This window comes from Mus pahari, chromosome 16 (assembly GCF_900095145.1).
Source record: "Mus pahari chromosome 16, PAHARI_EIJ_v1.1, whole genome shotgun sequence".
Taxonomy (NCBI): Eukaryota; Metazoa; Chordata; class Mammalia; order Rodentia; family Muridae; genus Mus; species Mus pahari.
The window spans coordinates 38,155,938-38,179,232 of record NC_034605.1 but is presented as its reverse complement, the minus strand read 5'-3'; the positions used below and the strand labels follow the sequence as shown (position 1 = coordinate 38,179,232).

The 23,295-nt window shown below is 44.3% G+C and overlaps 1 protein-coding gene across 2 annotated transcripts; it reads left to right on the top strand.

The window, feature by feature from the left end:
• The first annotated feature begins 4,163 nt into the window (after window positions 1-4,163).
• Window positions 4,164-16,131, top strand: Eci2 (enoyl-CoA delta isomerase 2). Of its 2 annotated transcripts, none has more exons than XM_021215545.2 (10): window positions 4,164-4,293; window positions 4,899-5,061; window positions 7,275-7,373; window positions 7,723-7,911; window positions 9,615-9,684; window positions 10,388-10,487; window positions 11,673-11,793; window positions 13,485-13,574; window positions 15,056-15,199; window positions 15,813-16,131. In XM_021215545.2, exons 1-10 carry the CDS (start codon window positions 4,250-4,252, stop codon window positions 15,966-15,968), a joined length of 1,176 nt encoding a protein of 391 aa, XP_021071204.1. In that variant the 5' UTR covers window positions 4,164-4,249; the 3' UTR covers window positions 15,969-16,131. The 2 variants fall into 2 exon arrangements, with proteins under 2 accessions (XP_021071204.1, XP_021071205.1); XM_021215546.2 differs by having other exon boundaries at window positions 4,166-4,477.
• Window positions 16,132-23,295: the final 7,164 nt, after the last annotated feature.

The window sequence follows — 23,295 nt, the reverse complement described above, 5'->3', positions numbered from 1 at the left end:
GTGGTGAATCAGAGAAAGATTTGATAGAATAAGTCAGAGATAGGATACATGCCCAACTTTCACAAGAAAAGTCAGGAAAGAGAGGTGAGCTGAGAAAGCATGGCAGAGAGAGTGGGGAGGTGTATGAGGTGTGTGTGTGTGTATGTGTGTGTGTGTGTGTGTGTTTTACCTGGACAGTTTTACAGAAACAGGTTGCAGAAAGAACAAGCTAGACATAGGTGAAAACAGAATGAGCCAGAGAATGAGGAGGAGCCAGAAGATTAGAACAGATTGCCAAAGTGAGTATGAAGCCAGGCAGAAAAATTCAGTCAGAAGCTGAGAGAAGCCAGCTTGAAAAGGAGATTTGAATCAGAATAGCTGTGTTAAACCAGCCAGCCAGAATTCAGAAAGAGCTAGAAAGAGTGAGCTTATTCAGCAGTCATCCTCCAAGACAATTACAACAGGCAAATAAAAGTTACTTTCAAGACTCAGTCTAAAAACAACAATAAAAGATTAGGGGAAAAAATAAGGGAGGACCGGAAAGACAAAAGCGTGTTTGGCCAGTTCTGTTCTGGTTACAGGTTTACTTAATCCCAAGCAGCACCATGAAACTGAAGTAGGAAACACAAGGGCAAACGAAGAGTGCAAAGAGTGCTTTGTGACTGACCAACGGAGTCATAGTAGGTCCTCCCCCTGCAGCTATACAGGTGAATATCAGTTTCCTTAGAAGCACTTTCCCAGGAGCTTTCAGTATAGGAACTGGCAAACGTCCGATTCCTTTGCTTGAGCCGTGGATCACTGTCACGAATAAGAATCCCAAAGAGAAAAGTCTCAAATGGGAGGAACGGGGATGAGAAATGAAGAAGACAAGAGAAGTACCTGGGACCAAGAGGTTTATCGGCCGGTGACTTACACCGAGAAAGTTTGTTCAGAAGTTCAGCATCTTTTATACTGTTAGCAGGGGGAAAACTGCCAAGCTCACCAGAGAGTCAATCAGATAATGCTGTCAACAAGAACACATGACACCTTAGACATAGCTGTGTTAGACGTGATCATCTAGAGGAAAGAGCCATGTCACCAGAAATTGCAGCTTTGACTCTTTCAAGGTATTGGCTCCAGCCTCAGACTGGGCTTGCCAGATTCACCCCTGAACAAGGACACAGAACTAAAGTTCCTCTTATCTTTTCAACAGAGCCTCTGAGAAAGTCTTTGGTTGGTCTACCCCCCCCCCCAACACACATACACACAACAAATATCTATGATGTTTCCTGTCAAGCAGGGTGTCTGGAGATGGGAAACCATGTTTCATACAGGGCAGCTGAAGGCTGAACAAACTGATGATCAGAAATAGAGTTACTGACATTTGTCTTAAGAGATAGACCTGCTCTGGAGGGCAGGATCACAGGTAGAGAATGGAACCAATGAGGGGGTGAGAGATTTCCCATGGAAAACAGTGTCTGGACTGAGAAACCATGGGCTGCAGAAACCCAGAGAGGTTGGGCACCCATTTCTAGACGGAAAGAATGGGTTGGGATGTCCAGTGTAATCCAAGCACTTAACAGGAGGAGGCAGGAGGATCATCACAAGTTCAAGTGGTGTCTTTATCATGAGATTTTAAATGTTTTTTTTAATTAAGAAAAATAAAAATAAAAGAGCTTAGCACCATGGTGCAAATCTATAATCCCAGAAGTCAAGAGACAGAGCAGGAGGCTCATCACATGTTTGAAACCAGCCTGGGGTCCATAGTTACACTGTCTCAAAACCAACAAACCAACCAACCAACAGCAATGAAACAAACCCCTAACATAGTGAATAAATGAATGAGTGAATGAATGAAGTGGAAAGAGCAAGTATAATAGATGATAGACATTATGGGCCAAATCTTAAAGGCCTTATGTGCTAAACTAAGAAGTTTGGGCTCACTTAGAAAGCAAAGGGACACACACAGCATTGTAGTGACTAAAGAAAGATCAAGAGAAGATTTTTGAGTCATGTCAATCTCCTGGTCCATTTTATGTTTCTCCAATCAAACGCCACCAACTGGATAAACCACAGACAACAGAAGCCAGTCCAGCCCTCTGAGAAGTCTAATTGTCAAAGTTCTGGCACCTGGCCAGGGCCTTCATGTTGCACGCTAATGTCTAACCTTAATCATTGCTCAAAGGCCTTCCTTCCAAATGCCATCAACACAGGGACTAGGAGATGAAGTTTTCAAACATGAACTCTGGGCGACAGTTCAAACCATAACAGTAAGGTTTGCAATGTAGAGAGATGTTTTTCAGAGAGCAGGAAGAAAATGGACTGCGGAGGAGGCAGGAATCAGAGCAAATCCAGGCAGTACTAATCGAGTAAGAGCAAACTCAGTCAGTACTGGTCGAGTAAGAGTAATATAGAAACAATGAGGCCCAAAGAAAGACTAGACAGAGAGAAACAGGTGACGAGGGCTTGTAAATCAAAACAAAACAAAAACAAACAAACAAACAAAACAGCTACTAAAAGACCACAGATCACAGACCCATAGAGAGGAGCCAGTAGTGAGACAGAGGAGATTCAGGCTTCTTTAAGATTTCTAGACTTCACTGTTGATTGCACATTATTAAAATTATCCCTGACACTCTATTGATAGACTTTTATATGCCATAATGATAACATGATCTGATGGTTTTAATAGTATGTATAAAAACAAACACTGTGCCTGGCAGCTCCATCCATCATAGGTTCCATGGCACCGTCTCAAGAAACATCTCCCAAAAGACTGAGCAGACCCTGTGAAGTAGAACCATCAAGATTCAGTTTCACTGGAAACATTTCCTAGGCTCTTGCGACCACCAGGCCTGGGCGTCTGTATCAAATCCCTTCTTAGACAGCACTGGTCACGTGCAGCCAAGCCTCTAAGGCAGGATCTAATTGACCCACACACATCCTTCTCCAAGGTCTTCATAAGAACCAGGAGTGGAGATTCAAACTCTGGTGAGATCTTGAGGAGGATTCCGCCATTCTCACTCTAGTACAGAAACAAAACTCTCAGAGACATGCTGGGCATCTTGACTGCACTGTTAAAGTAGATCAAAATCATACCCAGTGGCTCTTTTTTAAAAATGTATTTGTTGTAACTTTTTTGTTTTGTCTATTTATTTAACTGTCGTTATGTAATTGGTTTTGCATACTTGTATTATGCATACCATTTGTGTGTCTGAGGGCTGCTTAGGTCATAAAATGTGTCAGTCCCCTTGGAACTGGAGTTATGAATGGTTATGATCCACTCTGTAGATTCAGAGAAACCAAACCCGGGCTTTCTGCAAGAGCCACGACTGTTCTCAAATAGCCTAGTCAATTCTCTAGCCCCACCAATTAGCTCTTCCGTGGCTCTCTAGTACTCTTAGTACAGAACCCAAACAAATATATATATCAAGAAATATATATATCAAGAATTTTATCTACTGTGCAAAGAGTCGGCAGGGAGGTCTAGGTCTAGGACTCACTATGAAGGTACTTTACAATGCTACTTCCAGGTCTCACACACTACAAGAGCTTCTTAACGTGGGCACAGTAATCCTCAAGCTCAAATAATACTCTGCTTAGTGTTGTTCCCTTTCCTTGCGAACTGCCCCACCCCCACCCCAATCTTCAGCCAGACCTGGTGGTGTTTACAGGAGGTGGCCTCTGCTAAGCAAGAGAATCACCTTAGGGGCAAACGCCTACATTAATGAAGCTTATACAGTTTCATGTTCAGCTTAAACTTAATTGTGCAAGATAAGCATGTCCAGGAGCAGTCTTGTCCATTTAATCTTTTAAACATAATGTTCCGTGACCTTAGATTGAGCGTACTCAGGAACGTGCTCCCAACTAAACATTCTGGAAGCTCTCCGGTTTGTAAATAAATATGCTTAGGCTCTCTGATTAATATTCCGAAGAGCACAGTGAACCGGCTCTGTGCCCCGGCCTTCTTTGCCAGATCTTGTGCCAATCACCTTTGTACCGAGTTGGACCTGGACCAGGCATTCTAGGCTCCTCCTCGAAACCCGCCCATTCTCAACTCTGAAGGCGTGGCCAGTCGCACCCTTGCCCCGGGCTCATATCCAAGGTTCTCTCCGCCGGTCTTTTTGCCCCGGGGTCCTCTCACAGCCCGAGCTCACATCCTGGACCCGCCCCTGAGCCCTGGGCCCGCCCACGCCCGGAGCGCACGTCTGGCTCCGCCCCCTCCCGGTCTTGCCCCGCAGTTTCTGCTGGGCCTGAGCCCCCGGGCTCAGTTTGACCGCAGCTTCTAGCTATGGCGGCAGTGACCTGGAGTCGGGCGCGGTGCTGGTGTCCGAGGTAAGCTTGTAGCCTCGACTGTCCGGCCCAAAGTCGCCAGCGAGGTTTGTCGCCCGCCCACGGAACCGCCCGCTTTGTCATCTGGCCTGGCTAGCGGGACAGCAGGATATTTCTTTGGCGATTTCCCAGCGAGAGACCTCTAAAGAGTGACCTCGAAGGTTCTTCCTCTGCTGAGTCCCAAAGGGTAAGGATGGACGCGCTCCGGTCGCCTCCGTCGGTGCTCGGGTCCCCGGGGCACCCAGGCCTCCAGGCCCAGCCCGGAACTTCCTAGGGCACGCAGTGCCTTGGCTAAGGTGACACTTTGTCCAATGTTGCTAGTTAGCTCTGAGCGCTGCTGACCCGCAATCCATTATCACCAGTGTGGGGTTTCAAAAGTGGCTGGAGAGAGGAACCCATGTGTAACAACCCAAAGAACTATGGAGCAAAGGAAGGAACCGCTGAGTGACTTTCTTGAGTAAGCGTGCACTACAGTCTGTGGGAAGTTACTTACTTAGGGAAAATATTGTAGACTCATGCTGTTCTGATCAACATGAGTTGGAACCAATCAGCAATCCTGTTGCTGCAGAAATAAAGGGCAAGGAACAAATAGAAACCACTGTTTGTAGTGTCCTGCAGGTCTTCAGATTACCAGTGGCTAAACTGCACCTGAGCAGACCAACCATGAGAGCCAGTCAGCAGGACTTTGAGAATGCATTGAACCAGGTGAAACTCTTGAAGAAGGACCCGGGCAACGAAGTGAAGCTAAGACTCTATGCACTGTATAAGCAGGTAATAGCCTGAGCTCTGTTGTAACTTAAACGCATTTTGAGCTAATGATTCCTGAAGTTGATACGTCTCTTACACGCAGCTTGAGCGGTTTCTAACATTCCGGGTGCATGGCTGGCTGCCCTTTGGGGTGTATGTATGCAGGCTTTATTTTGTTGTGTTTTTCATATTAGGCCTTTATATGCTATTAAAGCACAGAGTAGCCGCCTCTGCTTCTCTCCAGAATAACGAGATTTGGAAGATACAACGTTTACATTCACATGTTTGGAGCCCGCTTGAGTCCTTCCTGATGAGAGTAATTCACTGGGGCAGTTAGAGAAAATTGAATACGGACTGAGTTTTACTGTTATTTACCAGTGTCCTGGTTATTGTTAATGGTGCCATGATTAATTATACAATAAGATGTCGGTGTCTTAGGGAAATAGTAAGTATTTAAGGATGAAATAGTATGGGCTTTTTGGAATGTTTGAAATTAATTAAAATTTAAAAAGATAAAATCAGTGAAGACAAGATAAAATTTAATAACTGTTCAACTGATTAATTGGATTCTTTAACTCATATATTTGTGAATGTTGGAAAATTTTTTCTAACCTTTGAGGAACTAAAGGCTATAATGGAAAAGACTTCACTCAGATGTCTGCCAACCTGGACGCCTTTTTTATCATTTATTGTTCTTACCATGCGTGTGAATGTCTCTTTATCATGGGTGTCCTGGCTGTTTTGCTTTGGTTTGTTAACTTGGCATAAGGTAGATTCATTTGAGAAGAGGGACTTTTCCATTAAGAAAGTGCCTCAATAAGACTGGAGTGTCCACATGTCTGTTGAACATTGTCTTGATCAACAATTGATGTGGAATGTGTAAGAGAGCAAACTGAGCAAGCCCATAAGCATCCCCCCACCACACCCCCTGCCACCCCCAGCTTCTGCCTCAGTTCCTGTCTCCAGGTTCCTGTCTTCATTATCTGCCCTGACTTTTATGACTAACAAGAGTGCAGCCTGAGTGCTATCAGCTAAAATAAACCCTGTCCTCTCTAAGTTGCTTCTGGTCAGATAGTTTATCCCAGCAATTACACACCCTAAGAAAATGGATGCGAACAACCAAGAATTTTACTTGTCCAAAAAGACTTTGGCCTCAGCTACTAGGAGGTATGCTCTAGCTCCATGATACAAGGATCTTTCTTGGCCTGGAGAGTCTAGCAGAGTTTAGGGTACAGTGTGGCCTTGGGATAGGCAGGTTCGCCTGTGGGTTAGGGCTCTGGCAGAGACCAGACACAGAAGTTGCTGAGTGTTTCTTCATCTGGCAGTATTGTCATATGTCCCTCAGTCTCGGGTCTTCCCCTTCCTTGACGCTTGGGGAGAGGACAATAGTAGTGTTACACTGGCTTCTCCTCTGAACTCTATCCTGTATCTAAGTCTCTATCCTTTCCCTGGGAGGAACTGTGGCTGTGAAAACCACAGCTTGCAGGGTCCCTCCAGTCTTTCTAGTGGATTTGAACTGAGGTGATCTTAGAATCAGTTTGTAGGGAGCTAGGAGCCGTCAAGAGTTAGGGTGGAGGAAGGCCAAGGCAAGAGACAAGTGGAAGCCATCATATGAAGCTTCTAGCAGGTCCTTAGGCTCCCAGTGGCAGAGAGAGGAGCAGTCCTCTGTGAACATGGTTCCTGTACCTTCCCAGATGGCTGGCTCCGTATGGTGACTTTAACTGTGTGAGCTCAGAGCCTCCACGGCCTAAATCCTCCTCTGTCCTCTGGTAACTGACTCTATTACAAAACTGAGACATTTTTAAATTGTTTAAAATCACTTCTGAAAGGTAGCCAAGTGGGGTATTTTATTCATCTCAGGATACCTAATCCATCTTCCCTCTAAAAATAAATAAATAAATAAATAAAGTTATCTTTTTACTTCCTGACATGACCCTCAGAGGAACTTCCTGAGAACCAGGAACTGTAAGACCCCATCTGCAGCAGCGACAGCCCTGTTGAGCAGTTAGCAAGAGTTTACCACGAAATTTCTGGTTCTGTCCCTACAGAGGGGGTCTCAGAACACAGGGTGGACTTCCTAGTGTTCTGTAGCTTTTGAAAATTGGCTCAGTATTTTCACTCTCGGTGAAAACTGAGATCAGGAATACCGAACTGACAAACTCTTGAATTTTTACAGTCACTCTCTCAAAGGCTTTCTCTTGCATATTGCATATTAATCACCCCTGTGCTCTCTACAGGCCACAGAGGGACCCTGTAATATGCCTAAGCCTGGTGTGTTTGACTTTGTCAACAAAGCCAAGTGGGACGCATGGAATGCCCTGGGCAGCCTGCCCAAGGTAAGTTTGTCTACTGTTATAACTAGACCATTTATTATTAACTTAAAGTCACTAGTAGCTTTTTATTGTTTCCACCAAATCTCATCAATGAGCTTGAAATATTTTGATTCCTTTTTTCCCCTCACTATTGTAGCCTAAATTAGCCTTGAACTCAACAATCCTCCTGCCTCTGCTCCCATGGCTGGAATCACACACATGGGACGTCACCTCCCCCATCACTACTGCACTCATGACGTTCCTTTATTGATTCAGAGCCCCTGCTCTTCATTGCATAGTGGGTTTTATTGCACAGTGTGCTTCTCTAATTGCTTACTATGAAGGCTGAAGGACTTTGTCATCTACTCCTCAGGAAACTGCCAGGCAGAACTATGTGGATCTCGTATCCAGTTTGAGTTCCTCATCTGAAGCCCCGAGCCAGGGAAAGAGTGGAGCTGATGAGAAAGCCCAGGGATCCAAAGACATCCTGATAACTTCTGAAGATGGCATCACGAAGATCACGTTCAATCGGCCCACCAAAAAGAATGCCATAACCTTCCAGGTGATTCTCCTGCCTGGGAACTGGACACAGATTTTCTTTACTTCTATTTCTTTCACTTGTGCAACTGTAGAATTTCAGCATTATTTGTTTTGGGTTTTGGTTTTTGTTTTTGTTTTGTGGAAGAAGATAAGAGTGGCTGGCTTCATGCTTCACTCAGCAGAGTTGGGCATTATTTAGAACTTGTATATTCCTGGTAGGTTCTACATATCCAGAAGGCAATGAAGGTTTGCTGTGAATGGAAGCATGAATCAGTTAAGTCAGTCCCAGTGGAGAAGCATTAATAGGAGATGCACTGAGGCCCCCTACGGGAGCATAAATCCTGGGTCTGTCCCATGCTTGTGATCCTTAGTAGAAGGGGAGGGAAGAAGAGAGAGGCTTTATCATCAGCAGAGCAGTAATTGCCCTATTTGAATGAGCTGCTTTGAAGGGTGATTTTAAATTTCCCCTTGAATGATGATAATAAGTGAATCACTTGAGCCCTCCTTCCTGATATTACAGGGAATTTATCATGTGTGTGGAGGTGACCCGGGGTCAAGGCTGCCATCCGCCATGTAGGACAACATGCTAAGTGGAAACTAAAGAATCTTTTAAAGTTGCCCCTGTGCCTTCCAACTGATGCAGCATTTAATTCTGAGAACATAGAGTGTTTTCCCAGAGTCACTTCTGGGTAAGGAAGGTACTGACAGCTACAAACTGTAGCAACAAGAGCCAGCACATCCTGAACAGAGAACCCTGATACTATTTTTTAGCAAAATAGCTCAGCAGGTTAAGAAGTAACTTGGTAAGTTCTTAGAGCTGGTAAATAGGACAATCTAAATTGATCTGTCCCTTTTCTGGCCCTGGTTCTAGCCAGTCACCTTGGCTGCTGTGGCTCCTTTACTGTGGTTCTCAGGAATTATTTCCCATCTCCTGCCTTGCAGGAAACATTATTATTCATATACTAAGTACATACTTGTACTTTCCCATATCTTTATAAATAACCACCCTCCTTATCATTCTTTCCCACACTGAATTTTATTAAAGTAAAACCTGTACCAATTTTGAAAACATACTAAAACTATGGCAAGACTTTCAGACATATTCAGAGGACCATGCCCTTGTACCCAGCACAGTGTCTCAGGAATCTGGCCTCTGGCCTCACTTATCACTTCCAGACTGCCCAGGACACTTACCCTTTCTTGAAGCCACAGCTGAGACACTGGGACAGTTTTCTCAGCCACCTTCCCTCTCACTTGCTGCTGGAGGCAACCTCGAGAGTTCTAGCAAGCTGTGTGGTGGCCATGCCCTGGCCTTACCCGTCCCTGTTGGACCACGGTAACTGTCCAGCCACAAAGCTAAAGGACTGGGTCTCTTCTCTTGCTCACTTTTGGAACAAAGTAGTTATTTGGTACATCTACCACAGCACCTGGCTTATAATCATCTGTACCTTCAGTTTCAGAGAATCTGCCGCCCACTTCTGATCTCTAAAAGCACCAGGTACAACACAGTGCACACAAGCAAACATGAGGCAAATGGCCTGATATTCCATTAGGTGCCATTTACAGGGATCCTGGACCAATCCAGAGAGGTGGCTCGATAAAGTAGAAAACCAGTTACTTCGTCACTGTGTGGAGGGAAGGGTTGCAGACTGATGCAGTGACTCAGCACACTGGATAATGGATCTCATTTTTATTGTTCTTTTCCCCATCTTTCCGTTCACATAGATGTATCAGGATATTATACTTGCACTTAAAAATGCCAGCACGGATAACAACATCATGACTGTTTTCACAGGTAAGACCACTGCCAGACTTACTCAATTTTAGGGTATCTCATACTAGGTGGAGACCTGACTGATATTTCTTGAAGGTCTTTTCCAGCACTTCAGGGGTTTGACTTAAAAATGCACCATGTTAACATGGGCATAAGCCTAAACCTAACTGAGAAAGGAAAGCTCATGGTGAGATTCCCAAGAAACACAACAGAAAATGACTCATATGTCTAAAACAGATTGACTTTTAACTGTCTGTAGATCTGCTGAGATGAAAAGAAACAAATGCTTGATCCACGGCCCTTAAAGCACGGCTTAGCGAAATCAAGGAAATGCAGGGTGCACATTTTTCAGTTCAGTTACATAAGTCCTAGAGTATTGGTCTGCTCTATCGATGGAGTCTGAAGGTAACTTCCTCGGGGGCAGCTGGGATGATAGGCCAGGAAGAACACCTTGACTATGAGTTACCCTAAACCCCCAACAGACCAGCCCTGTTCCATCTGACATGTTGTATGTAGTCACACCATCTCCATTTACTTGTGTTAACACCCACATCTTGCTAGTCCCTGGTGTGTTCATGAGACTCACCAGTGTGCTTCTAGTGTGTGGCCCAGAGTCCTGCCCACAGCAGATGCACAACAGCTTCAGAATGAGTATCTAGGTGAAGGAATTGTTCCTTCCACTGAAGGTGTGTGTTCCTGAAAGTGTTGATTGTACCGTTCCCAGGGACTGGTGACTACTACTGCAGTGGCAATGACCTGACTAACTTCACTAGTGCCACTGGGGGGATAGAGGAGGCAGCTAGCAACGGCGCTGTGTTACTGAGGTAAGACTGGCACTTGTTTGATCCTAGAGAGTTAATCCTTTTCCCCTGCTTTCATGTGTCTCGTCTGTGGTGTGCAGGCATGTGCATGTGTGTACATGTAGTCTGAGATTAATGTCAGAAATCTTCTTTATTGTTTTCTGTTATAGTCAGGACCAAAAACCATTTGGGGAAGGGCAGGATTTATTCCTCTTAAAGTTCCATATCACAGTTCATCATCAAAGGAAACAAGCTTGGGAACCTGAAAGCTGGAACCAATCCAGAGGCAATGGAGGAGTGCTGCTTGCTTACTGGCTTGCTCCCTCTTAGCTTGCTTAGCCTTCTTCCTGATAGTGTCTGGGGCCACCAGCCCGGGGGTGGGACCACCCGCAATGGGCTGGACCTCCTACATCAATCACTAATTAAGAAAACACTCTGCAGACTTGCCTGTAACTCAATAGTATTGGAAGCATTTTCCCTACTGAGAGTCTTTCTTCCCAAATGACTCTGGCTTGTGTCAAGCTGATGTACGACTATACAGCACACCCTTTCAGTTTACCCACTGAAACAAGGTCTCTCAAACCCACAGCCCGCCCATATAGCTAGTCTTGCTCTAGGTTCCCATCTGAGCCCAGAAGGACAAGCAGGCCTCCACACCCACCCACTCATCTCCTCAGCCACCCCCTAGGGGGGCTCACTCTAACACATCAGTAATATGCCCACTCGTCTGTGCTGATGCACTCCATTGCGATTCCCCATCAGATTCCCTCTCCTCATCCTGCCCTCTCCATTGGATTGACAAGGAAGGGTAAGATGAGAAAGGAAAGAGGGAGTGCGAGTTCTCGTGTGTGGTGTGAGTGGTGGTCAGACACCGGAAGTAGTCTTGGAAGCTGTTGAAGGAGGTTTGAAGCTTCAGCTTCCCAAGTTCTGCTGCGTCTCTCGGTCTCCCTGTGTTAGAATACGGGGTCATGCACTCAGTCACCCACCATGATCTCTGGGGTCACAGCTGAACCATGGTCCTGAACTCACTGCCCATAGTGTGAACTGGCCTTAGTCAGTAGAAGTCATGGCCTTAGGTGCAATTTGCAGGGATCCTCAACCACTCTGGAGAGGCGGCTCTATAACGTGATGTCACATCCGTACATTCCTTTCTATAGCTGGTGGTACAAGTTTGTGATGATTAATGATTTCCTTTTGTCATTTCTTTAGGGACTTTGTAAACAGTTTTATAGACTTTCCCAAACCTCTGGTTGCAGTAGTAAATGGCCCAGCTGTGGGAATCTCTGTCACCCTTCTGGGACTATTTGATGCTGTCTATGCATCGGACAGGGTAAGTCTCCTTCCACAGACATAGACCTGACTGTGGCTATCACTGAGTATATTAAAGGGTTAATGGTTGATCTGGTTAGGTTTGTTTTTTGTTTTTGTCAACTTGACACAAGCTAGAGTTACTTTTTAAGAGGGAACCTCAACTGAGGAATTTTTCCTTCATCAGATTGGTCCGTGGGCATGTTTGTGGGGGCATTTCATTGATAAATGCTTGATGTGGGAGGGCCTATCTTACTATGGGCCATGACACCACTGGACAAGGGGTACGGGCTGTATAAGAAAGCAGGCTGAGCAAGCCAGTAGGCATTGTTCCCCCATGCTTCCTGCTCTACCTCTTGTGTTCCTGCTGTGTCTTCCCTCAGCGATGGACTGTAACCTGTAACCCAAATGAACCTTTTCCTCCCCTCCCAAGTTGCTTTTGGTCTGTGCTTTATTGCAGCAACAGAAAGCAAAACAAGAAAGTGGTGGAAGGCAGTAATTTAGTCTAACTGGACAAAGTGTTTTCCTGCGATTGTTAATTTTTCTAAATACCAGCGAGCGTTGCCCCAACCATGATGGTTCTGTATTTTAATCAGAGTTTAATGTTTATTCAGTTTTTATCTTGAATATCACCCTCAGATGCTCAGGAGATGACTGGAAGCATTTGGCAGAGGCAGGAACCTCTGTGTAGGTTGCTCCGTACTTACGCCTCTAAAGTGAGAAGGGACTGTGGTCATTCACTACTCTCCCTCCATTGCAAATGAGGAAACTAAAACCCCAAGCAACCCTGAGATCACACAGCTCAGTGTTGTGCTCACGATTGTACTGTGTGTGTGGTAGGGGCGGGGGAGGTGTGAGTGTGTGTCTCTCAGTGAGTCAAACCAGCTGGCCAAACTCACTGTGTAGGTAGACAAGGCTGGCCTTGAGCTCACAGAGATGCCCTTGCTTCTGTCCCCTAATTGCTGGCATTGAAGGTGTTTGCCACCATGCACCACTTGTATCTGTACCTGTATTTTGATTCTTATCATGGTATTTCTCTGTAGTGGCCCAAAGTGAAATTTCTAAAAATATAGAAAATACAAAGAAAAGATTTAGGTTTAAAAAAGAGAGGGCGGGGTAATGGGGGCATTTTTTAGTAGTGAAGGTTCTGCATTGGATTCCCAAGACCATTTTAAAAAAAAAAAAATCAGTCTTAGTTTGATGGTTGGAGGGAGGATCAGGGAGATACTGTTCAAAGGATGCACAGTAGCAGATATGTACTGCCATAGCATCTAATGTACAGTGTAAGGACTATAATTAATAATAGTGAAATGTATCTAAGATCCTTGGCAAATGACCAGATTATAGCGATACCTGGATGGGACCCTATGACTATTAAAGCATCAGTTTTACTGTTTGTATGTATATGCATATACATTTCATGCTAATGTATTACATACTTCAAATATGCATCATAAAATTAATTAATTGGAGAAAAATTACTTCTTTCTTCATTCAGTAAACCAGAGCTAGCGTTTGGTCTCCATCACTTAAATCTCACTGGTCCCTGACTGTAAAGATGGGCAGTGAGGAGAAATAGCACACAAGGAATGAGACACTGTGGTTCGTTAAACTCTGAAAGAGAGCATTAACAGTAGTCTGCTCTAAGTTGACATAAAACTAGCCAAATAGTAATTTTTAAATGCTTATCCTTTCTTCTCCCATCCCAACTAGGCAACGTTTCATACTCCATTCAGCCAGCTCGGCCAGAGCCCGGAAGCATGCTCCTCTTACACGTTTCCAAAGATGATGGGCCCAGCAAAGGTAACGTAGACAAAACTTAAAGTGTAGAGCGTCGTCTTTGTTGCCAAGGCAATCCTGTGCTCTGTCTTCTTTCCCTTGGGCAAAGCTTTAGGGATGACTCCTTGTTCTGTGACATGGAGGAACCAGGCTAAAGGGTGATCTGAGATAAGGGAAAGGTCAGGACAGTTCTCTGCAGTTCCTAATTCAGGGACAGTGTCTGACAGTAGGGGACCTAGAGCTGGAACACTGGTGGCAGCACAAGGACCTTGGCCTCCACAGCTGTGTGCCATTAGTTGAAGGCCTGGGACTAGGAAGTGTCTCCATGTGTGATCACTTCAGGACTGATGAGCAACACTCACTGAGATGACAAGGTGACATCTGCTCTTTAGAGGTCATTTGAAGGACCAGAAGTTACCAGCTCTTAACAGCCACATGAAGTCATAGACACTGTGACTCCCAGTTATAGCTGGTCTGTTGTCTGCTGACTCCCAAGGTGGCCCACTGGCTGCTCTGATCTAGCTCTGCATTTGTACAAACTTAGTCGTCTGTCCTCTGTGGATCGAGTGACTCCAAGGACAGGACTGGAGAGGAAGGACAGAGGGAAGGGCCTAGCCAGTATTGGTTATCATCTCAGTATGGTAGGGGATCCTGCTTGGTGACTTTAGATTTTTGTTGTGAATGGCCCCCCCCATGCATTTAATATATATGTGAATATGTATGTGTGTATATATGGATCCACACATACACACACACACACACACACACACACACACACACACACATATATATATATATATATATTCACTTCTTATTAACCTCATTGTGCTACCATCAACTTCCTCATGCTGTTGTAACAGAGACTGAGCTATTAAACAGTTAAGCTTTGAAAAGTTGAGCAGAACCAGCCCTCCAAATTTAGAGCATTTGGAGTTTGTTCATGTTTTTGTATGAGAAAATGCAATTATAGAAAGAACATTAGCTCATGGTCCTTGGTTTTTCTAGAACCACAATATAAGCCACTCCTCAGCCATCCCCATCCATCCCCACGTCCCTTCACTCACACTGAAGTAATTTGAGTACCTATGTAGGTGAAGATGTTCAAAGCTCAACCATTAGGACTTCCAGTAAGGGAACCAAATTTTGAATGCCTCCAGAGGTTGGCCCTATGAATGCAGCTTTTCTGCCCGACTCCCTTTGTCTTCATTTTCAATGTTTAATAGCTCCTGGGGTTCAGGTCATTTCTACTCTGGGCTTCCCATTCCTGCTGCTTCAATGCAGAGCCTAACAGAAGCAGCTTCCCGTCTACCCTTCAAGAGGCAGAAACAGTTATGGTCTCAGCTGCTTGCAGACCCTCGCCCAGTGAGGCCATCAGCTTCCCTGTTCCTGTGAAAGACAAGCCACCCCAGGAGCCATGAGTACTTCTGTGTCTCCAGAAACTGGGCTGTTCTGAAGTCAACCGAAGCCTTTATCATGCTAAGGCCACATCTTGCTTTGCATTGCAGGCAGCTGAGATGCTTCTCTTTGGGAAGAAGCTCACAGCAAGAGAGGCCTGGGCTCAAGGCCTTGTCACTGAAGTTTTCCCTGAGAGCACCTTTGAGACAGAAGTCTGGACCAGGCTGAAAACATATGCGAAGCTCCCGCCAAATGTTAGTATTTGGGTTTTCCCTTCAGGGACCATGGAAACCATTTCCAAAGGGGAAAATGTGCCTCAGGAGGGCACATCCTAAAGAGACATGACATACCTCTAGTTGACTTAAAGCGCATCTGGATTTGGAGTTTAAAATTATTATTATGTTGGGAATATGATTTTTTTTTAAAGAACTTACCAGATAGACATTTCATTTCTGTGTCACTAAGGCAAAGGGGAATGGCCCCAGGAAGATGCCAGTAGACACCCAGCTCTTTTTTTACTTTGGAATTCAGGTGGGAGGTGAGGAGGCTGACTGTATTTAGGAGATCCTCCCTCTTTTGCACTTCCATTTGTGTATATGGTAGCTAGCAGCTGATTGTTCTTCCATTCTTGCTGTTGAGTGTGTGATCCCAGAGCCAGGAGCTTTTGTATCCATATGGGGCTGTTTAGAGGGTACGATACCAGACCTGTCTCCCACAGCCTCTATGGTCATCTCTGTGTACATTAAAAGTCTGTTCTGTTTCACATGCCTTAGTAAAATCCAACAGGATCAGTTTATTACAGTGGAGGGCAAGAGCAGGCGAACCCTTTTCCAGTGGAATAATGTATTGTTGGCTCTGTTCCATCAGTCCATGAAAATTTCCAAAGAGTTAATCAGAAAAAATGAGAAAGAAAAGCTCCATGCAGTCAACGCTGAAGAGTGCACTACTCTACAAGCAAGGTGGCTGTCAGAGGAGTGCATCAACGCAATCATGAGCTTCGTCTCCAGAAAACCAAAGCTGTGAAGAACACCACAGCAGCTAGAGTCCTCACAGGGAGCATGGGCTGGGAGGTCCAGTTTCGAGGACTTGAACAACACATGCTTCCCTGTGCCTTTTCCTTGATTAACATAGCAATTGTGGTGAGAATTCTTCACAACACTGATAAATAAAACTTTTCATAGATCAAGCCTTAAAAATTCTTGTCGGGTTTTGGCAATAGAAAGTCTTACATCTCTTGACATAAATGGATGCTGCCTTGAACCCTTGGGCAATAGTCCTGGGGGACGTGTTTTGAAACATGCTGACAGTGTATCTCTGACACCATGGTAGCTGTTTGTCATCTACGGGTGGTGACTAAGCACATTGGGCCAAACATCAACAGTCTTTGGATCACCAAAGGTACTCTGAGTTGCATTTTTTTTCCCCCAACTATCAGGCAAAGGAGCAAAGCAAATAATCTTCATTTCCACTTGTCTTAGGTTTTCTATTGTTGTGAAGTGACACCATGACCACAGCAACTCCTATAAAGGAAAGCATTTACTTGGTTCTGCCTAACAGTTTAGTAGTTTACTCCATTATCATCATGGTGGGAAGCATAGCAGTGTGCAGGCAGACATGGTGTTCGTGAGGTCACTGGGAGTTCTATATATGGATCAGTAGGTGGGAGAGAGAGGAGACACACAGGGGGAGAGGGAGAGGGAGAGAGAGAAACAGACAGACAGACAGACAGACTGAGGGGAATCTTCAATGATACAGTTCCTCTAACAAGACCACACCTACTCCAAGAAGGCCACACTTGTTAATAATGCTACTCCCTGGTGACCTGGCATGACATCTATGAACCCTTATGGGGGCTATTCTTATTCAAATCGCCATACCACTTCCTCACCCAACACATACACCAAGCAAATTGACTCAAGAGGCAGAAAGGGAGCAGGGAGTTATTTCGTTAGGAATAATGTTCCTCATTCGTTAGTGTGGTCTGTGAGGCACCTGCAAGCTCCCCTGACTTTTCTAACTTGCCATTTTGATTAATGCCATCCATGTCATTTGGCAAAGCTTTTGATGATCTACTTGAACCCAAAAGATCTGAATAGAGTATTTTGCTTATTAAAATACTGCTTTTTTTTTTCTTTCAACGGTTAGTTTTCTGGTAGCTAACATGTTAAAACCTGCAAGTATTTTAAGTCTTAACTTTTTAATCGCAATAATGTTACTCCGCGATGTTCAGTTTTATGAATGTGAACATAAGTAACCACTGATGTTTACTGGCAAATTACTAGTGCCTGATGTCCATCATATGGTAACCCTTGAAAAAGATGCTGGAGATTGACAATGAGATTGATGCTGTGTTTTCACATGCTGAGATCCGAAGACACACAGAGTGGAGCTTTTCTGGAATGAAATTCCTGTGAAGTGCCAAAAATGTAATTAAAAAGCCAGACAGAGTGCATTACTAGCATACCCCAGAAGCCAACTATTGTCCAAGCCTCCTATTTGCTGTTAGATTTTAATATCAGAACACCTTGACAGACCCAAACTAAGGTAAGCCACAAGGAGCATATCATGCAACAGATATCATGCAAAAAATTTACTCAGAGTGCGGACATAAGAGACAGACAGAGAAACCAGGAGACAGAGAGAAGAGAGCAATCTGGGAAGGCAAGGACCCTTTAAAGGGTTGGCAACAACTAAAGATTATGTAGCTTCTGGTGCTGAGTCCCTGAGAGCAGGCTGTGGGGGCACCTGATTTCTAACATTCACTATAGCCAAAACCTCTGTACAAAATATGGGAAGAAACTATAGGAGAATCCTTAAATTAGGAGTGGCTCATGAGGGGCTGGAGAGATAGCCCAGTGATTAGGAATACTGGCTGCCCTTCTAGAGGACCCAGGTTCAGTTCCTAGCACTCACAATGGCTCACAGCCTTTGAAATTACAATTCCAGGAGATCAAATGTACTTTTTGCCTCTTGGTACACAGCAGTGACACACCCGTATGTTTAAAATAAAAATAATTCTTAAAAAGAGGATTATATAAAGGAACCTAATGCAGAGAAGCCCTTCGAACTGGCTGGGAAAGACAATACTGTTGGCACCTCTTAAGTAGGAGATACTGGCCTCAAAGGCAGAACTCTATTCTGGTGGGCACTATGGTGGCTATAGTGTGGCCAGCTAAACACAAGTCAAAAAGGGCAAACAACAACAGCAAACTGTCTCTCTGTCCAGATAAAGGATTCCCTCATGACTAAAGTATGAATGAGAAAGAGAGTGTAGTGACAGAAAAATGTTAGTGATTCCCCCCCCCCCCAAAAAAAAAAAAAAACAGGAGCCGATTTGATGCAACTCACAGCAGGATCTTTATTCTATTTGAGCTAGCCCAGGCACCTCCAATGCACCACCAACATGCAGGATGGTTATAGAAGTGGGGAAGCCCCGAATATCCATCAGGGTAGGGCTTTGTAGTAAGCAAGTAGAGGGTGGGTGTAAGTGTGCAAGCATCTAATTGGAAAGCTACTGTGGCCTTTAACATAATTAGCTGGTGCTGGGAGTCATATCATAAACATAATTTCTGCTCCAATCTACATTGGTGGTCATTAGGCAGGGGGCAGGCTTGTAACCTGGGGGTGCAGGTCTCTTGGGGTAATGACCTGGAGATTCTGGTCTTTGGGGGGATTAGCCTAGAGACTGGAGCTAGGCTTGGGTTTTGTTGGGGGCAACTTGGAAACTAATGATAGGTACCAGTTTGTTAGTTTACCTGAGTTCAAACTTAGGTCAGGTTCTTTAAAATGGAGTCTGAACTTAAAAGGTTTGGCCTCTCAAAAGGACATTCCAGACTGAAAGTTGTCTCCGTGGAAGAGCACTGGCTGCTCTTCCAGAGGACCCAGGTTCAATTCCCAGCAGCTGTGTGACAGCTTACACCTATCTGTAACTTCAGTTCCAAGACATCCAGGCAGTCACACTGGTGATTCACAAACATTCATGTAGGCTAAACATCTATACACATAAGAAACAGTGAATCTACTTTTTCTGAAGAATTCTCCCTAATTCTGTGCTTGAACCATCAAGTTTCGGGTTCGTGAATAAGACAGATGCAGACAAATGTATCAAAGGCTTAGAAAAATCAAAGTGGGTTTGTCACTGCCACTCAAGGAAATCAAGAATGAGCTCGTTGTCTGAATCAATCCAGGTTGGTTACTTGCTAAATCAATCCTCCAAATGAGTGTAACAAGACCCAGAGATTGTGCAATGTTATAGCCACAGTGTACAAGACATGGTCCAGACTCATTTGGCATGTGAAAGGTCAACTATTCTCAATGAAAAGGGGGGGTTGGGATTGTTACACAGACCAAAGCAGATCTTCTAACTGTCCCAGAATATCAGGAAAAAAAATGCACTTAACTACATGTGAAATTTCAGCTGATTAAAAGTGAAGCCAGGGCTGGAGAGATGGCTCAGCGGTTAAGAGCACTGACTGCTCTTCCAAAGGTCCTGAGTTCAAATCCCAGCAACCACATGGTGGCTCACAACCATCCCTAATGAGATCTGATGCCCTCTTCTGGTGTGTCTGAAAACAGCTACAGTGTATTTACATATAATAAATAAATCATTTTTTAAAAAAAGTGAAGCCAAATAGAAAGTTTTAAATGGAAAATTTTGTGGAGTGTAACTCCAACTAAACACACACACACACACACAGAGACAGAGACAGAGACAGACAGACAGAGAGAGACAGAGAACAGAGACAGACAGACAGAGAGAGACAGAGAATAGAGAGAGAGCAGAGAGAGACAGAGACAGAAATGGAAACAGAGACAGAGACAAAGAGACAGGCAGGCAGATGGACAGACAAATAAAGTGGTGGCTTATTGTTTGTCTACGTGGCTATATCAGGAGTTAACCAAAACCCAAGCTGCTGGGCATAACTGTGAGTGGTTTTTTTTCTTGATTGGATCATTCAAGACCCACCCTAAATCTGGGCCCCACCCCCTAGTGGCAGCCTGTATAAAGGACAGAAGAAGGAAACTTGCTCTTTGCCTGCTTGTCCTCCCCTGCTGGCAAGTTCTTCCCTTCACTGGAATTAGACCCTTCTTTTTCAGGATTCCAGTGTACACTGAAGAATGCCTGAGATGTCATGTCTGGACCCAACAACTACTGTATTCTTGGACTTTCTGTTGGGAGACAGTCATTGTTGAAATAGCTGAACTCCACCTTGTAAGCCACTCTAATAAATTCATGCATATTTTCTTTTATTCTATCAGTTTTGTTCCTCTAGAGAACACCAGCTAATACAATACTCTGCCATATGCCTTTCTTAAACATCTTTAGTACTGTTTATCCCTATCCTTCCATTCTAACCATTCCCATCTAAGCCTTCCCAGCAATTGTCCTCTTTCTCCTATCATACAATTTTAGGGTTTTGAAAGTGAAAACCAATTTCTTATTTTTAAATATTTACAATATATTTTATTCTAATTTTAGTAGAAATAGAGCATTAGAGGAGAATTGCAAGCTTTCTTTTGGAATGTAGTTATATTTTTCCCCCTAAAAAAAAATGTAGTGATGGGTTGTTGTCACGAGGTGGAGTAGAGGGACTAGGCGACTTCTGCCTGACTTTGGAAGGGTTGAGGAAAGGGAGACAGATTACTGAAAAGAAGAGCAGGAAACATTGTCAGACACAGGTAGAGTTGTCTCCAGGCTGCCTCTCCTCGGTGTTCAGTTTGAAGGCTGGTGGGCTCCTGTGAGTTGTCACAGTGCCAGTGTCTCTGCTCCTCAGGATTCATTTCTTCCTATTCAGACTGCTTGATATACCAAGCTCCTTGTCCCCAACTTTTAACTTACACATCAAGAAGTCATATGAAAAAGGTAGAGTTGTCCCTAGAAATCGACAGGGAAGTGATACCAAAGCCCCCATAGATTCCAAGATGTGCCAATTCAAATCCCTTATAGAAAATGGAACAGTGTTTACACTGAACCTATCTATATCATTCTATGTATCTTAAATAGTCCATCCATTGGCTATAATACCATACACACACACACACACACACACACACACACACACACACACACACACACACTTATACGAACCATACAAATGTTCTATAGACTGTACTGGTTAGGGACTCATGAACAGAAAAGAGTATGTACATGTTTAGTACAGGCTTGATTTTGATTTCACAAATGTTTTTGACCTGTGGTTGGTTGAGTCCACAGGTACAGACCCATGAGATGGAAATAGCCCAGCTGGTGTTTATTTACTGTATTTGTAAATGATTCACCAGTGGCCAGTTAGGGGAGTTTCCAGGGCAGGGCGGGATGAACAATAGATTAGAAGACAACCAAAGTCCCTTCTAGACCTTGGATACCATTTTTATAAATACAGCAGTTGCAGTAGCCTGGCCCCACCACTCACGATGAGCTTCCCTGGGGAGAAGCAGTCCCACCTGAGCCTCAGATCATACCAGGCAGCCTTGGGCTAGAGAAACCACCTCACCTGATCCTTTCTCTGTTCTCCTCACTGCTCTGGGCTTCCCTCAGGCCTTTGCCTCACAGTGACTTCACATGAATAGAGAACTTAGTTCATCAACATCTGCCTCCCATCCTTCCCTGAGATCCAGTGTGACTATGCAACATCCCTTCCCTAGGACCTTACCCACAGTCAGAGCTCAATTATTACATGAATGTCTACTTTGGGTCCATTGCTTTTCAAGACTAGAAGTTTTTTGAAGACCTGGTGTTTCCATGACTATTTCACACTTCATTGAGCTAGTCCTGGCTTTCTGCAGCTCACCTGAGTGGCCAGTGATCAGTCATCTGAGAAATTCTCCTTCCAAAAAAAATCGACACTTCAAGACCTTTCATTGAACTTGCTCATTCTGGTGTAACTCCAGGGTCTCAGGCTGCCACCTCCATTCAGGACAGAGGTACATCCATGATAAACACGCATTCCCTCTGCTTTTTACAAAATGCATTTGAAGATGCCCACATGTTATTCAACTTCCAACATTCTTCAGATGATGTTGTTTCACGGGACTGTGTGTATCTTTGTGTTACCCAGTGGCTACAGCAGGAGAGATTTATCTCAAAGATCAGCTAGTGTGCAGCGAAAGCCTTGGGTTTGGCATGGGCTTTTGAAAACTCAAAACCCACTTCCAGTGACATGCTTTCTCCAACGAGGTCACACCTCTGAATCATTTCAATTAGTACCACTCACGATGGGGGACATTCTCACTCCACACCTTCCTAAACAGTGCCACCTTTGGAAAGCAACTATTCAAATATACATGTTTATAGGGTTTGTGTTTGTTTAAAGCACCATGGCCCTGTACAGGATTTCAAAGTTGAATGACTACAGAGTTCTCATCAGAAAGCATAGGAACCATGAGGAAGTTGAACCAAATTTTAAAGTTCTAAGGAACAAAATGAACTACGAACTCAAAATTCTGCAAAATAAAGACATACTTGCATGAAGGAAAACTAAGAATCTGTGACGAGTGGATCTACTTCTGAGAAAAGCTACCCAGGTCCTTAAGACTAGAGGCTAATGACCTGGAAAAAACCCTTAACTTTGGAGACAAAGGAACAACAATGTTCGTTTTGAGTTCTCACATCTGTCTGATGATTAAAAGCATGGATTATAAAGTCCTGACATCACTGTGCTGCCTGACAGAATGTTCGATGTATAAAGAAGTAATGTACAGGCAAATACAGAAGTGGATGCTCACGGTCATCTATTGGATGGAACACAGGGCCCCCAGTAGAGGAGCTAGAGAAAGTACCCAAGGAGCTGAAGGGCTCTGCAACCCTATAGGAGAAACAACAATATGAACTAACCAGTACCCTCGTGAGGAGCTCATGTCTCTAGCTGCATATGTAGCAGAAGATGGCCTAGTTGGCCATCATTGGGAGGAGAGGCCCTTGGTCTTGCGAAGATTATATGCCCCAGTAGAGGGGAATGCCAGGGCCAGGAAGTGGGAGTGGGTAGGTTGAGGAGCAGGGTTGGGGGAGGGTATAGGGGACTTTCAGGATAGCATTTGAAAGGTAAATGAAGAAAATATCTAATAATAATAATAAAGAAGTAATGTACAAAGTAACTAAAACATAAAATAGAAGAACAAAATAAGACTTCTGGACATGGCAATTGAAATGATAAGATTTTGATACTAAATTGCCTTGAAAATGTTCAGTTTTTTGCCTTGGGTTGGCTTCTTAATATCTCCTAAAGCTCGTATGTTAAAGGCTTGTCACCAGAGCATCCCAAGTTGAGTCCTTAGGTCAGTATAGGATGGCCCTTGAAGGGAAATGTGGGATATATAGTTCCTCCTCCTCCTCCTCCTCCTCCTCTTCCTC

What these genes read in the sequence shown, in the direction of transcription:
- Eci2 (XM_021215545.2), top strand. Translation starts at nt 4,250, where the DNA reads ATGGCGGCAGTGACCTGGAGTCGGGCGCGGTGCTGGTGTCCGAG. An exon ending in AGAATGCCATAACCTTCCAG is followed by an intron (nt 7,912 to 9,614) that starts GTGATTCTCCTG and finishes CCGTTCACATAG; the next exon opens with ATGTATCAGGATATTATACT. An exon ending in ATGCGAAGCTCCCGCCAAAT is followed by an intron (nt 15,200 to 15,812) that starts GTTAGTATTTGG and finishes CTGTTCCATCAG; the next exon opens with TCCATGAAAATTTCCAAAGA.